At 51.9% G+C, this 14,672-nt stretch overlaps 1 protein-coding gene across 2 annotated transcripts in view; it reads right to left on the bottom strand.

Moving 5' to 3' along the window:
• The window catches only part of IGSF3 (immunoglobulin superfamily member 3), a 102,056-nt gene extending 87,791 nt beyond the window's left edge, over positions 1–14,265 (bottom strand). Inside the window, exon 1 of one of the 2 annotated variants that reach the window (XM_075516129.1) lies at positions 13,810–14,265. In XM_075516129.1, the coding sequence (XP_075372244.1) occupies positions 13,810–13,852 (43 nt within the window). In that variant the 5' untranslated portion in view covers positions 13,853–14,265. The remainder of the gene's footprint in view (positions 1–13,809) is intronic. The other variant, XM_075516120.1, reaches the window with a different exon arrangement.
• Positions 14,266–14,672: the final 407 nt, after the last annotated feature.

Below are 14,672 nucleotides of genomic sequence, written 5' to 3'. Positions count from 1 at the left end.
TGTCCCGGGGGTGGGGGCAGATGCCGCTGTGTCGGTGGTGTAAACAGCTATGGGATGCAAATACTGACAAAGGAAGAGGGGTGGGGGAAATCTAAGTCCAGGGTGCAAGAAGAAAGGGGGCGGCAGAGGAGGGGGAAAGCAGAAAGACCCCAAAGGGGGAGAGTGGTGTTGGCTGAAAACCAAGACAAGCAAAAGCCCGGCTGCCAAGCCAGGTACCTCATCATGGCATGTGGGTGACCCAGGCACAGGGAGGAAGGACCCTGGACTAGCCAGCAGCATTTGCTGAACGAGAGGGGCCCCAGCCTTCGGCACCGAGACAAGAACTACACACAAGAGATGCGACTGAGAAAGGGACATGACCTTAATGACCGCAAGTCTCCCTTGATGTATGGAGTCTGGAAAAAGCTGCAAGTTGGATTTTTTTCAGGATTACAGCATCAGCTCAGCAACACCACACCTCGGGCGCAAGTCCAAACGCCCTCCTGCCTCCCAGAGCGACGCGTCTCGGCACCCACATGACGAGATGGGGCAGCGCGGCCTGAGAGATGCTCCAAAGGCGATACACCCCGACTTCAGCAAGAGCAGACTTGCCCCTTCTTAGGGCTGCAGGTTTATCTGAAGGTCTGGAAGAAAGCACAGTCCCAGCTTCTAGACACAGACTACGCATCTGAGGGTGACTAAACAGCATTTGTCACTAAACAAAAAAATCTTTTCCAATCAACTGAGAAAAGGAGGGGGGGTGGGGGAGGTAAACCCTTCCTCTGCCGATACAACACACTGGTTGTCCTCCTGCCTACGCTCCCCGATGAGCAGATGTATGCAGAAGTTTTGATCTTCAGCTACTTGCTTAGCAGAGCCTAGTCCCCTCTGATCAGGGAGTTAAGGAAAAGCTTACGTAGCTACCAGGGAGGGAGGCTTTTTATTTATCTGATTTCAACATGCCTAAGTTATCAGACTCTAGAGGAATTCAATTAATGAGAATAAAACTCTCGCTTGATGCAAGTCTGGAAGGGTGGGGTTTTTGGTTTTGTTTTTTTTTTTTTTTTTCCTCCTGTAAATAGCTGCACCCCAGAGATTTTACACTGATTATAAGCCTTAACAGCGACTGACTGATGTAAGTTGAACAGATACAGCGACTGCACCAAAACGCCACACACGCTCCAGACCTGTCGGGGACTGACAGAGCTGGAGGAGACCAGCGCAAAGACAGGTGGAAGGGAGGGAGAGGCAGGGCCAGGAAGCTGGGAAGAGCAAGCCCAATGGAGCTGCTGCTGCCATCCGCCCTCCTCAGTTTACCACAGCAGACTGCAAGTGGTGAGGATTGACACCGGTTGCATTTAAGCACCCACTAGCACAGCTTCCCGAGTCGCTGCCCGCGGCAGCTATGAAATACCACCTCCAGACATGGAGGCAAAATTAAATGCCCTGCACAAGCTCACCAGGCAAGGCCGGGGCACCACTGGCGCATGGCTGCTCCTGGTCAGTGTCCCAAGGCACGCAAAAGCCACTCCCAGCGCCCCAAGCCACGGCCGTCCCGGGCTGGGGGGTGCCCCCAGGCCCCCTGCAGCTGCCTGCTCCCCGCCAGGCCCCGGGGAACCTGGCACTCGCTCCTGCTGGGGCTTCCTGCCACCTCGGCATCCCCCGGGTCTCCCCATGAGGAGAGAGGACGACCTGAGGAGGCAGCGGGAACGACAGGACTGTGGCACACATGGCCTCAGATTTCCGTCTCAGGCCAGGCCACGAGGGGGAAGGCACCAAGTTGCCTCCACCTGGGACAGAGCTGCTGACAAGGGGTGCTGGCAGCTCCAACATGGCTCCTGCCTCACGGCTCTCTGCCGGGGCCAGGCCCGCTCGTCCGCTGCCGCTCAGCAAAGCAACATGAATGGGGCCCAACCTGTCTCCCGAGGCAGGACTGAGGGGCTCCGGCAAGCCCAGGGGTTGACCCCAGCACGTTAGTACAGCAATGGGTCACCCCGGGGCCCAGGTTAGCCACTGGCACCGTGAAAGCGAGGGAAAGAAGGAACTCTGACGGCAATATAGGCTTTGGAGAATTTTACTTGGATAATCCTCTCCTAAAGTTGGCCGGCTGGCTTTAAAGGGAACATATGGAGGAACATTACAAATCACTGAACCGATGGGAACCAAACACAGGGCGCAAAACTCTTCTCATACAAACGTTTTTTTTAAATCCTGCCATGAAGATAAGCACAGCTCCCAACACCAGCTTCCAGGCGGTGCTCATCCTAGGAGATTTACCCAGTGTTTATTCAATGCACATTTCACTAAAACCCGCATGGTTCTTTCCAGCCAGGAGACCAAACAAACATCCATAATTTCCTTTGACACCTCCTAGCTACGCTGCTCCGACAAAAGCAACCAGAGGCACCCAGTACCATTCCATACCAAAGAAGAAAAACTCCAGCTCCCTTACTAAACCCCTGCAACAGAGCGAGTGAGCGAGAGGGAGGAATCGCAGGCTGAACCAGCCAGAATCCATCAGCTGGTTAGGACAGCACCAATAATACCTCCTGGCTGTATACTTGGGAAAGAGATGTAGGTGTTTCTATAGACTACTTACGCAGAAACCTCAGGAACTCTTCCTCCCCTTCCCTAAGGGAGATTCAAGACATTTGAGGTTTAACAGCTGCAACAAACAGTCTCCTCTTACAAGAGAAAATATTCAGGAACAAGATAACAAGAGACACAGTTACTGAAACAGGATGAAAACACGGAAAAAGCCTCTGGGGTCTAAGCACTGCCCTAATGACTGCAGACTGCTACTCAGAAAATCTGAATTCCAGTATACAGCTCTCATCACCACTTGCAGATCAAATAGGAATGGCAAGATGCAAGTCTTGCTGCCTGCAAGAGAGGTAATCTAAGCCACCATTTGTGAGCAACCTGCTAGCAATGCCACAGCCCCTGCAAACACAAAGAAATAAAAATCTGCAAATGCCCTTGATCTTGTATTCATTCCCCAGTAGATTACTGTGCTGAACCCAAACATCACTACTTTTCTGTTTGGGGGAGTTGAGGGCACAGTCTTTATTACACTTGAAACAGCAAGGGAATATAGTCTCTATTCAAATTTGATTGCAGACACAGGAGATGGGTTAAAAAAAAAGGATTAGAAGGGAAATAATGCCAGCTATGCTCCTTAAAATAGTTTTAAAAACAGTATTTTACTTATTTCACAGCCAAGAGGTATAGTAGTTCTACAAAACCAACTCAAAATTAGCAGATACATTTTCCCCGTACGCTAGAAAAGAATGTGGATCCTAACCCCATTATATAGACAGCGAAGTGTCATCAGAGCGAGGAAGGTAAAAATAGCAAAATTATCTGTAAGATGACTAAGCAAATGGATTTTCAAAAATATGCTTTCAAATACGACACCCTTTTCTTAGAGCTGCATACATCCGTTTAGCTTTGTTAATTTCTCAATTCTTTCTTTTGATAATTTATTTTTGGCCTCCCACTAGCATACTTCCCCAGAAGCCTTGCTTCACCCTACCCACACTCAAGACTCGCATCCACGTACGGAGAACGACTTAGAAACTGATGCTGATCACCCCAGTAACTACAGAGAACCTCTACTGCAGCAGTTGTAGGATCACATACACGCATTTCTTTTACATCTGTCCATCCACTGGAAAACTAGATTCCTGCTGTCTCCCACCCTCATTTCTCCCCCTTCCTCATCACCCCCACCTATTTGGGGGTCTTCACGGCTCCGCTGGCATCTTCCAGGACTGACGAACCCTCCCTTCTCATGCAACCCTTGCTTTCATCATTTTTGCAGGTGAGAAATGGCTCGCCTCTTTTCCAGGCCACCGCCAGTGCTTGGAGGAGGAGAAGGCTAGATGTTGCTACCTCAGGAGCAGCAGTGGTTAGAAGAAATGGGAGCAGCAGAGCCACATACAGCTCCTGCAGCTGGGGTGCGAGCCACATCCCCCAGCACCTCTCCCTCCCACATGCTGCCAGCGGCCAGGCTGCTGGCCTCAGCTATGGCCATGCTCCTCTGTGCATCTCCCTCTCTTCCACCAACACCCAGATGTCTCTGTAAAGAAAATTACCCTTTCCTCAGATTACATCTCTTTAGGGACTTAGTTGGCCTCCACACAGCTGCAATCGCTGGCAATCTACATTTCTGAGGTAACAGTGGTAGTTGGTGCTTGGCCAAGCCTCCCAAGTCATTCCTCTGCTATGCCAGAGCCCTGCGTACGGCTCCTTCTCACAGAGGGATGGGTACCTGCCGGCACCCCAAAGAGCCGGCTCCTGCTGCCTGCCCCGATCCCTGCTGGGAACCCAGCCTTCCTTCTCCAGGAGCCGAGCACAAAGCCCTGGGCTGCCCTTCCCAGCAAGCAGGTTTCCAAGGCTCAAACCCATTACATCCAGATCATTAGGATGCTTTTAGTAACGTATCCCAGTGGATCTGCTAGAGCAGCTATTAGGTATTTGACACACAGTAAATCTTCCCTCATGCTCACCCCTCTCATCCCTCCAAAACAAGCCAGCCAAAAGATGGGGACAGACTGAACTACACAGCTTTGTGATCCCGATGAGAGCCAGAAGTAGGGTGGCACCAGCCCAGCATGGGCAGGCCTCCGAGACCGACCCCTCACCCACCCTACATGACCCCACGCAGCTCAGGGTGGTCTCACATGGCCTCCCCCTTTCTGCCAGGAGGAAACCAACCTCCTTCCCACCACACATTCACTGCCACCTTCTCCCCTGCGAAGGCTGAAAAAAAAAGTCAGCCCAAGCAGCAGGGCCAGGCACAAATCTGAATAACTGCTGCAGTAAGCGCTGCCCTTCCTTCACATGGTAGCAAGGGTCCCCTGCCAAGCTCCCTGGGAGCACCCAAGCCAAAGCAAACCAATGGCAGATCTGTGTGCATAGTAACTGGCAGTCTTCATCCTTTACTTTTGCAAAGTTACTCCATTTAAAAGATAAATGGGATGATCTCCCATGACTTGCCCCACAAAGGCAGAGAAAGCTGCAAGTTTTTAGCCTCACCTCTCCCACCTTCAGCAGCGGAAGGAGGTGTACGTCCAAGCACATCATAGGAGAGCCCTCGCTATGGAGGGGAAAGGGGTGAACCTGCAGCTGCAGAGGGACCCTGCAGGCACAAGTGGAAAATTCAAGAGGAGTGGATGGGGTGTAAGAGCAGCGGAAACAGTTAAGAACAAAACAAAACTAGGTATCTCAGGCAAGACTTAAACACATGCAAGAACGCAGACAGGGTCCCTCTATACTCTAATGACGATGGCAGTACATGAGAGGCCACCTCTGAACACACCTCTCCTTACATCCAGGCAAGGGGAAGGAGGTGGGAGAACGAGCAATGCAAGATGAGAAAAAGGAAGGTGTTTTGGTATCTACATATGAAGATGAGCAGGTAGATTTACACCCACCTTGCTGCCCTTCAGACTCCGGACAACCTCTGCCCCTCTGCAGTACAGGCATCCGAGACTGAACTCTGATCCCTGCTAGCAGACAGGGCACCTGAAGCTGATCTTGCTCAAGTCTGCCTTATTTACAGCAGAAAGGAGCAAGTGCTTGGTGATTTAAAGCATTTGGCAGCTACACACCCTGGATTAGATTTAACTGCCTGCTAGCTCATGGCATGGGACTGATTAGACATAACAGCTCCTTACATGCCAGTGACCCACAGACTAACTGTGCTGCTGTAACACTGATGGCCAGAATGAATCACAGCAGCTCCAAGTTACAGTCACGTGGGCTATGCCCCACGAGCGTAACGGGGTGGCAAGGAGCAGCTGGTCCCATTCACATGGGATAAGCAAGAGAGCTTGTGCAGGTAAGTAACACCATAGAGCTCAAAGTAAAAATCAATTTTCTTCTTTTCCTAACACCAAGAGTGAAATCAATCAGGGCATAACTACTCTTCCACGCTACGCTCCCAACATGTATAAGAAAAAGCAGCCTGCTTGCTTAATGACAGGAAGCAAAACCTCAGCCCTAACACCGCACTTTTCCTCAAAAAAAAAAAAAAAATCCCATGACACCTTTTAAGCCACTCTCTCTACTTCAAGGAGCCGAGAGCAGAGACAGAGCAACTTGCCTACAATTATATCACAAGTCAGAATGAAGCACTGGAATTTGCACGCTGTGACTTCTGCTGTAGGCACCAGATAACACTGCAGGAATAAAGGTCAAACCCTTCAGCAGGAGCTCTTAAGATATTGTCTGCAGGCCACAAGCAGTCAGCAGAAAGCTGGGAGATGGCACGATGCCAGCCCAGTTTCTCTTGGTATCCATGCCCTTCATTGCAAAGCGCCTTAGCACCTGGCAGGGTGGTTAAACAATCATCCCCTGCAAGACAGAGCAAACATCCCTCCTCCATAACGGGATTAGACAGCAGAGTAGGAAGACAGAGTATGGGAACCTCCAGCAGAGGAAAGCAAAGCTTAACAGCATATTCAGGAGGTGGAGGAAGCTGATGACCAAGAATTGTATTGAGAAGGGAGGGAGCAGAAAGCACTGAGCCAGGGAGATGAAATGATATGGTGAGAGGGGGCAGAGTACTTTGAAAGCACACCGGAGATAAATGCATCCAGATAATTGCTTAGAAGGGAATAAATATTAGTAAGTACTGTAATTACCTCGAACACTTTACAAAGCCGTAAGAAGAAACATGACTAGAAGAAAGGCTGGCACACACGCTCATTGGGAGCTCCTATTTCAAGCTAGCAAGAAGGAACCAAGAAGGCCTGACACCCAGGTTGGTAATTTCAGCCTGGCAGCCAGCCACAGTCCTTTGGCTAGATCCTAGGTACTGGGTAACTGGAGTTAATAAGTACCAGATTCCAGCAGTACGGTTTTCCAGAGTAAAGAGCTTCTGGATGACTTCTAGCAACAAGTACCTGCTTTCTCTTGTGGCTCTTACTCAAGGTCCAGCTCCACTTTGAGAGATTTGGAGAAACCTGGGCAGATTTCCATGTCCCTGGTGATGGTGCTGAATGGAGATAAAGATTCATCCAAGTCAAAATCTCAATTTATCTAAGCAGCCAAATCGTGATACCCATGCTCTAATGAGAGATCAGAGCTCTTCTTTCCCTGAGAGGCAAACAGAAACCTTTTTGCTTTTTTGAGGCTCATCTTCATCTTCAAGCTCATCTCATCTTCAAGCCTCCCGTTCTCTAAAGGCCTTAGAAACCATCCATTTCACACAGCAGCCTGGGTCAGTGCTGAGCTACTCTCAGACGCAGGACAGACTTCTAGTGCTACAGAGTCCATAGAAGAATGTATCTACCTCACCCCATGCTCCCAGCTCCCTTTAACAAGCTTATCAACTTCCACACAAAGCTCAAAAGCCATAAAAGTGACAGTATGCCTCAGGCAGAGAGATCAGGGATGAAGCAGGGGGGGAAACACAACTACCAAGAAAGCAAACAAAAAAAAAAAATCCCCCAAAACCCAGATGCATCACCCATTCCCTGCTATTCCCCTGTAATCATAACAACTCCAGAGGGGAACTCATTTGCCAGGAAGCAAAGCTATCCGTTTTTGTGTGCAGAGCAGGGAACCCTGGGCGAACAACACCAATTCCAGACCCATGCCACTAGTTAAAACAAAACTTAGCAGTGCCACAACAGCTGTACATCAAAACCACCTCCAGCCATGTCACCCTCTGATGAGCTGTTCTGCAACGGCCAGAAAAGCAAAACCCAGAACACCAAACCAAACAACCGGCATTAGAGTAACGCTCGACAGTGCTAATGGCCATGCAGTTGCTTTGTGACATATGCTCTGGATTCGGATGGATTCTACTATCCCGATGGGGCCAACTTTGTTGCCAGAAACTACACAGCAATCTCCTTATTCCTGCACTTCAGCAGCAGCCTCAGCCCTTCCTGACTGGCAAAGTCTTACAGCTTCCAAGATCAGAAGAGACAGGAGAAGCGCTAGATGATTTTTCAAGTCCCGAATGGAATCAATAGCTTGGTAGGAAATGAGAAGTCAGCCAAGAGGGGTGGTAAGTACACTGTTCAGGAACAAGAGGACAAATACGGATGGATCCTCACTATCTCTGTTTCTTTTGCACTCAGGAGTCTTTGATAGTGTAAAAGCTATGGGTGTGGTGGAAGGCCCAGCATTTGGTAGGATCCATCCTCCAGAGCCCGTTCTTATCTATCTTTCTTATCAGTTGGGTTCTTCACCTTCCTTCTCCTCCTAGTGCTTTCCCTTGGCTCATCTTTTCCCCACTCCTCCACTTAACAGTGGGCCACCTCTTCCTTCCCTGTGGACCATGGCACAACAAAAAATGGGAAATGGACCTGGAGACACCAAGGAACCACCACCAGCAGAGTAAAATCAGAAAGGAGGAGCCATAGGAGGGTACAGGCAGTGGCTTTAACAAGAAACTGCAGATTAAACACTATGCGGGGCAGCAGGCAGCCTCTGTCAGGAGCCGGTAACAGTTAAGAGTGGCTGTGGTCAAACACCGGACTCCTCACCCATTTGGCAGGGCTGAGCAACTGGTCGCACACCCTGGACCCATGGTACCGAGGCCCTGGTGCATGAACAGCAAACTGGGGTAACCCAGCCAAATGAATCCAGCATGCCCTTTAGCCACTGCCTCCGCAGTACCCCCCTTGCCTTGGGCCCCCATAAACATCTGCAGGACCATGTGAAAAACAGATCTCCTTTGAAGTCAGACAAGCTCCCCAGTCCCTCTATGTATTTACTGGTTTTGCCGAGTTACTTTTCAATCCAAGCAAGTCCCTCGAACCAGTTCCTCACGTGAGCACCCTGGCCTGCACCCTCCCCTCCCCACACCAGGCAGAAACCAGCCTAGAACAACTCCTTTCAGGAGCAGCGCTGCTTTTTAGCGTTTGTGCAAGTAACCGTGCAGCAATAGCACAAGTCCTGAGCGTCAAAGCCTCTCCCTTTTCGAGAAAAGCTTCCCATCACTTAGCCGAGATGGTTTGGTTTTGTGCTCACATTCAATTACTTATTGAAATGTGACTTTAGCAGCAGCTAGAAAGACAAGATTTCCTCTTGTCTCATTGCCATTTGCTAATTAAACCTCCTAACGACAAAAAGCTTACTAACATACATCATTAGAAACTTGTTCTTAGTACGCTGATGGAGACAGGGTGAGCAACAGGTTACAGCTGGAAATGACATATATGCCCGCAGACATCCTAGATCCACCAAAGGCAGCTGCAGACCCAATTTCTTTGCCTTGCAATTTGATCAAACCCCACTTTGTCGAGAAAGGCTCTGATTTAGTCTCTCCATAGCTGATAAGAAACAGACGCTAAACGTCTCCTAACTTTTAACCAGAGAACTATTCCTTAAGAGGATTTTATATGACTAGGAAAGAGATGCCAATATAAAAATGGAGTCGCAACCAATTTAGCAGGTTATCATTAAGGAGTATTTAGCAACTTAAAAGCCAGAGGCAAATCACAATACTGCAGTTTTCCAGACGCTGGCTGGAGGGCCTAAACGCCCTTGATACCAGCAGGCAACGTCAAATCACGAGCAGAAGATCCCTAGCAACAAGAAGAAAACCCAATTGTGCTTGAAAAGCTTCCCCCTTCCTTTCAGGCAATTTTCCTGGTGCTGTAAGCTTCTGGGCAGGGTCTGCAGATTGCTAACTATCAGACAGCGAGGAGCACTCTTTCAGGTTGTAACACTGATTCGTCAGAGTTAAAGCAACTAAAACACCTCTGGCTTCACACTAGACTGTATAACCTTTAGAACAATGGCTGAATCCATGACTGATTTTGTAGGGGTAAGAAAGAAGCCAAGATACACCAAAAGGACGAATTTTAAAATAACATAAAAAAAGCAGCTTCCTGGTCCAAAAAAATTCAATAAGCCTCCCGACACAGAAGCGATGCTCTCCTTCCCAAGCTCCCTGTGACCCTCTCTCTCCCACCCCGCTCCCCGTGGGTCTGCAGGGCTGTTTATTCTGCCTTTCACCTTATATAATGGGCCTGGTAAAAGTGTTCCAAGTACACATTCGATTTACAATAAAAACTCCTTTAATAAAGACAGCTAACTTGACGGAAGGTCAACTAAAAGACGACAATTTGCAAAAACCAAAACCTCCTGTGGAAATAAACAGGATTTGCAGGAGCCTCAGGATGTCAGGCAGTCTGGCCAAGACTGCAGGGAGGGAGTCTCCCCGTGAAGAATTACATCTGGGGACGTGCAAGAGGGGAGCCTGCCAGCCTGGCACCGACAGCCGCGGCAGCCTCCCGCCACACTCTGGCAACCCAGAGAGCCGGCTGAACCACATGCAGAAATGAGGCAACAGCCAGGGCCACCTGCAGAGCCCCCATCCGACATGTTCCCCAAAAGAAGCAGAGCCACAGCCCACCCACCCCAGCACACACGGGATCGGTCCGGGTCTGGCACCGCACACCACGGTCTAAAGGCAGCAAACATAGGGGTGATGGCAGCTCAATCAGCGTGCAAAACGAAGCTCGCGGCGGAGCACTTCGGGCAGACGCAGATGGAGAAAGCACGATCTTGGCCACCGTTGCTAACAATGCATCGAGGAGCAGATGAGGCGCCAGCAACACTCCCGGGCCGCTAGCTTCGGTAAACAAAAACAACCCGAAACCCTGTGTGTGCAAACACCCACTCTGCAGTTTTCTCCGTCTGTCCCCCTCCAGCCAAGCAGCCTTCAGCTCTAGCACATCTAGGCTTGCGTTTCAGCCACTGCCCCCTCCAACCCCTGCGCCCGGGCAGGCAGCAGAAGCCCAGGAGGGTGCGATAGCAGAGCACTTGAGCGGCAGTCAACGGCACACTGCTTCTCCCCAGCCAGCACCCCTTCCCTTCCGGGAGACAGGCCTTCAAGATCATCCCTTCTTCCTCCAAGAGTCGCCTCTGCATCGTTATTTCACTCCAACATGCCATTTACAAGTGAGCTGCAATTTCAAGACCTTACGCAGGCTCTACTCCCCTCTAGGAATCGCAAATAAATCACCAATTACTATGCATGAATAGAGAGAGGAAGAGGGTAATGAGTCTATGTACGTATATACATATGCAATGTTTGAACACAAAGAGCTGTAAATTGCATTCACAGGTGGTATTCTGGAGACTGCAGGAGACTCAAAAGCAGAACTATTCATAAACCAGTCACTGGCATGAATGAATTCAGCATTCCCCAGCAGCCCGTTGTGTTTCCTATATATTACACTATAAATATGAGGAGTATCAGACTTTGCATCCCTGCAAATAAGAAGGTAAATCTTGCAACTACACATAGGATTAGCACTGGCTGGCACAAGTATTAATGGTCTCATCGCTGCATGAGGATTATTTACAGCACTTGCTCTATTTTCCCATTTTGTACTTGCTGTGATGAAGTGCCACTTGTTTAAAGAACCCTGTAACAAACACTGCAGCAAGAGGGGAAAAAACAGCAGAGATCTACAAATGTACACCCACATGCCAGATGTGGGTTTTCAAACCCTGGTTTTGCAGTTACTCTGATTCTGGTAGCTAGTTAATGCTTGGTACGTTACATCAAATCATCCACCAGCCCTTTCCATAACCACGATTACTCCGTCAGCAATTCTAATGAGTTTGCAAAAGGATAAGGAAAAAATTGACTTGCATTTCTTTTTCTGCATACTCAACCCATAGTACCTTATCCATATATTCTAGCATTAACATTACTTGTTCAGAAAGCAAAAGTCTTTCTCTAGCCAGTCAGATTTATGTTATGAAATAAGGCTTTTTACCCTAGCCTCTTCCCCACTAAGTCAAATGACGTCTCAGTTTTACAAACAGCAACTTAAAGCACTTTTGTGCAACTCAAGGCTTTGAGGCACAGTCGCGCATCCCCAGTTTTGTAAAACCAGCAGCTGGGCAAATGCAGATCAACTGTCTAAAGAAATTCAGGTGAAAAACACCAAAAGAAAACTAACTCCAGGCATACACGTGGTACGCTTTCTACGGTTAAAAACAGCCTCACATTTAACGCAAGGAGGCCAGCACAATGATTTTACGAACTAGATACGTCCATGGGATTTGGGGACCACCGAAAAGCAACCGATTCTCCAGGCGATGGAAGACACCTCGCAGATCATCCCCCCGGGGAGGGCGAAGGCATGTTAGAGCCAGTTTTAGCACAAACCCAGAAAGCCAATTCCTGCAAGCAGAGAGTCAGGGCGGCCTTGGCCGCCGGCCAGGCACCGGGTTAGCACCGACATGGGGTGTACAGTGCAGGCCTGGCGGGTCCCACTTCTGTACCGCTGCGGGAAGCCTTCGGCAAGACGATGCCCTCTGCTGCTATGCCGCCGCATCAGCCGGGCGCGCTTCAGAGCGGCGTGCAGGCAACCGACCGCTCGCTCGCTCCATATTAGGAAGACTTAATCCAGAATGGTGTTATTGTTCTTCAACCGGAGAGACCGAGTGTGCGAAGCCACGGCAGCAAGCAATTGCCATTCATCTACACCCATCTTGCAGGCTACGACAGACTGCCTGTAGTTGCGGACCAAAGTCACCCTGGATAAACTTAGCTTTAAGATGTTTTTTTTTCAGGGAACCCAAGGAAGAAAGCTACTGGTTAAGGGAAGTTTGAACCCTCTCCAAAGCCATTTCAAAGAGTCATCTCCCTTTCTCTTTCCTAAAGACAGACAGAGAGCATGAAAAACCACATGCACACACAAATTAGAGACATGGAGGCACGACTGCAATTCAAGTAAAGATGCTGTTTCAAATTGGCAGAGCAGGTATGTGACAATTCTCAAGACAGTAAAATTGTCACAGCCTTGCTGCTTCTTCCCTCAATAGCGTTAATGCCAGCAGAAAATCTTACCAATGAAAAGGCAAATCAAAACAACTCCAAGGTTGCTCTGTACATACACAGGCAGAAAGCAGCGTGAGGGTGGCGTGCCGTATTTTCCACAAACGCTCCTATCAACTCATCAGTACTAAGCCAGGCACATGGGCTGCTGCAAAAAACGTAAGAGGCATTTTAATTGTCTCGTATTCTGCTTTTCCCAAATTTATAGGAAGGGATCTTGCATTGCTACAGCATCTCTCACCCAGCGACGGGATCCCGAAGGACTTTAGAGAGCTGCACGCAGTCAGCCCCTGGGCAGGCACTTGTGGGATGGGACAAAACCACACGTTTAACGGTTCGCAGGGTACAAAACGCAGGCAGGAAGAGAACAAGGGACTACAGGAGGAGTTTGGAGAGACAGCACAAAGCAATCAAATTGCATTTTACGAGAGCAGGGACTGCCTTCCCTCCACGTTTCAACGTACTCTTCCAGAGCCAAGAAGACGACTTCGTTTCTGCAGCCTACCTTTCCCCAGGCATTTTCTCTGCCGTCATTGTGCAAGCTCAACACCGACCCGTAACTCCCTACCCTCGCGATTCGCCTCCGAGCCGTCCCCCGAGCCCAGCACGGAGCAGCCCCTGGCCGGCCGCTCGCCGTCCCAAGCTGATGCCGGAGCCCGGCGCGGAGGAGGTGCCCGTCCCGTCCCCTCCGCTCCTACGCCCGCTCCGGACCCCGCGCCGCGCCCCGGGGCTCGGCGAGGACGGTCACCGAGGCACTGCAGGTGGAGACGAAACCCCGAGTTATTTTTTACAGAGAGATATATCTATTTTTCCCTCTCCTCCCTCCGCCCGCAGGGACAGCGCGGGCAGTGACAACTCCTGGGGGGAGGCGCTGGGTGCTTTCGGCAGGGGTGACCCTCCCGGAAGCCCTGCGAGGGAGGGCACCCGCCGGGGGTCCCGCCCCGCCCCGCCCCGCCCGGGGGACCCCCGTCCCGTCCCGTCCCGTCCCGCCGGCGACCGGCACTTACCGAGGAGGAGCAGGGAGGCCAGCTGCGGCCGCAGGGTCCGCATGGCTGCCGGGGCGCGGGGCGGCGGCCGCCCTTACCTCCCGCCGCGGGGCGCCGCGGTGCGCCGGCTCCCGGGGCAGGCGTCGCGCCGGGCCCGGCGGCACAAAGGGAAGGCGGCGGGGCCGGCACGGGGAGGCGCCAAGGCAGGCGGGGGCATCGCCCCCGCAGCGGGGCGGCCGCCGCGCCTCCCCTCCCCTCCCCGCCGCTCCGCTCCGCTCCCCGCCGCCGCTCTGCGCCGCCGGCTCCTGGGGGAGAGACAGGCGGCAAGGGAGAAACCCCCTCGTCCACGGCGCGGGAGCAAAAATGCGGGCAAGGGGGGGGCACGAAGCAACGGCAAAAAGACCCCACGCCCAAAAGTTATAAATATAAGCGGGGCGCCGCGCCCCCGGCGTGCCCCGGCCCGCGCCGCCCTCACCTGCCCGCCCGCCCGCCCGCTCGGCGCTGCCGCCGCCGCTGCCGCGGGGTGCCCGGCGCTTCCTCCGCGCCGCCAAACTCCTCCTCCGGCCCGCCCCGCCCCGCCCCGGCCCGGCCCGGCCCGGCCCGGCCCGCCCCGCCGCCGCCCCCACCCCCACCCCCGGCGGCGGGCGAGGGAGGCGGCGGCTGCCGGGCGGCGGGCAGGGCGCGCTGCGCGGCCGCGGAGCCGGGCAGGGGCCGGGGGCGCCCCCGGCGTGTGGGCGCTGCGGGGACGCGCGTCGGGGAGGGCGCCGCGGAGCCCGGCTTTTGGAAGGGGGGGCGTGGGGCTGCGAGGCCGGGGTCGTCAAAGAGCGCAGGGATGAAGCGGGTTCCTTTGTTTTAAGGGAGAAGGAGAGTCCTCGGGCGCTCCT

This window comes from Mycteria americana, chromosome 1 (genome assembly GCF_035582795.1).
Source record: "Mycteria americana isolate JAX WOST 10 ecotype Jacksonville Zoo and Gardens chromosome 1, USCA_MyAme_1.0, whole genome shotgun sequence".
Taxonomy (NCBI): domain Eukaryota; kingdom Metazoa; phylum Chordata; class Aves; order Ciconiiformes; family Ciconiidae; genus Mycteria; species Mycteria americana.
This window is presented reverse-complemented; position numbering and strand designations above follow the sequence as displayed.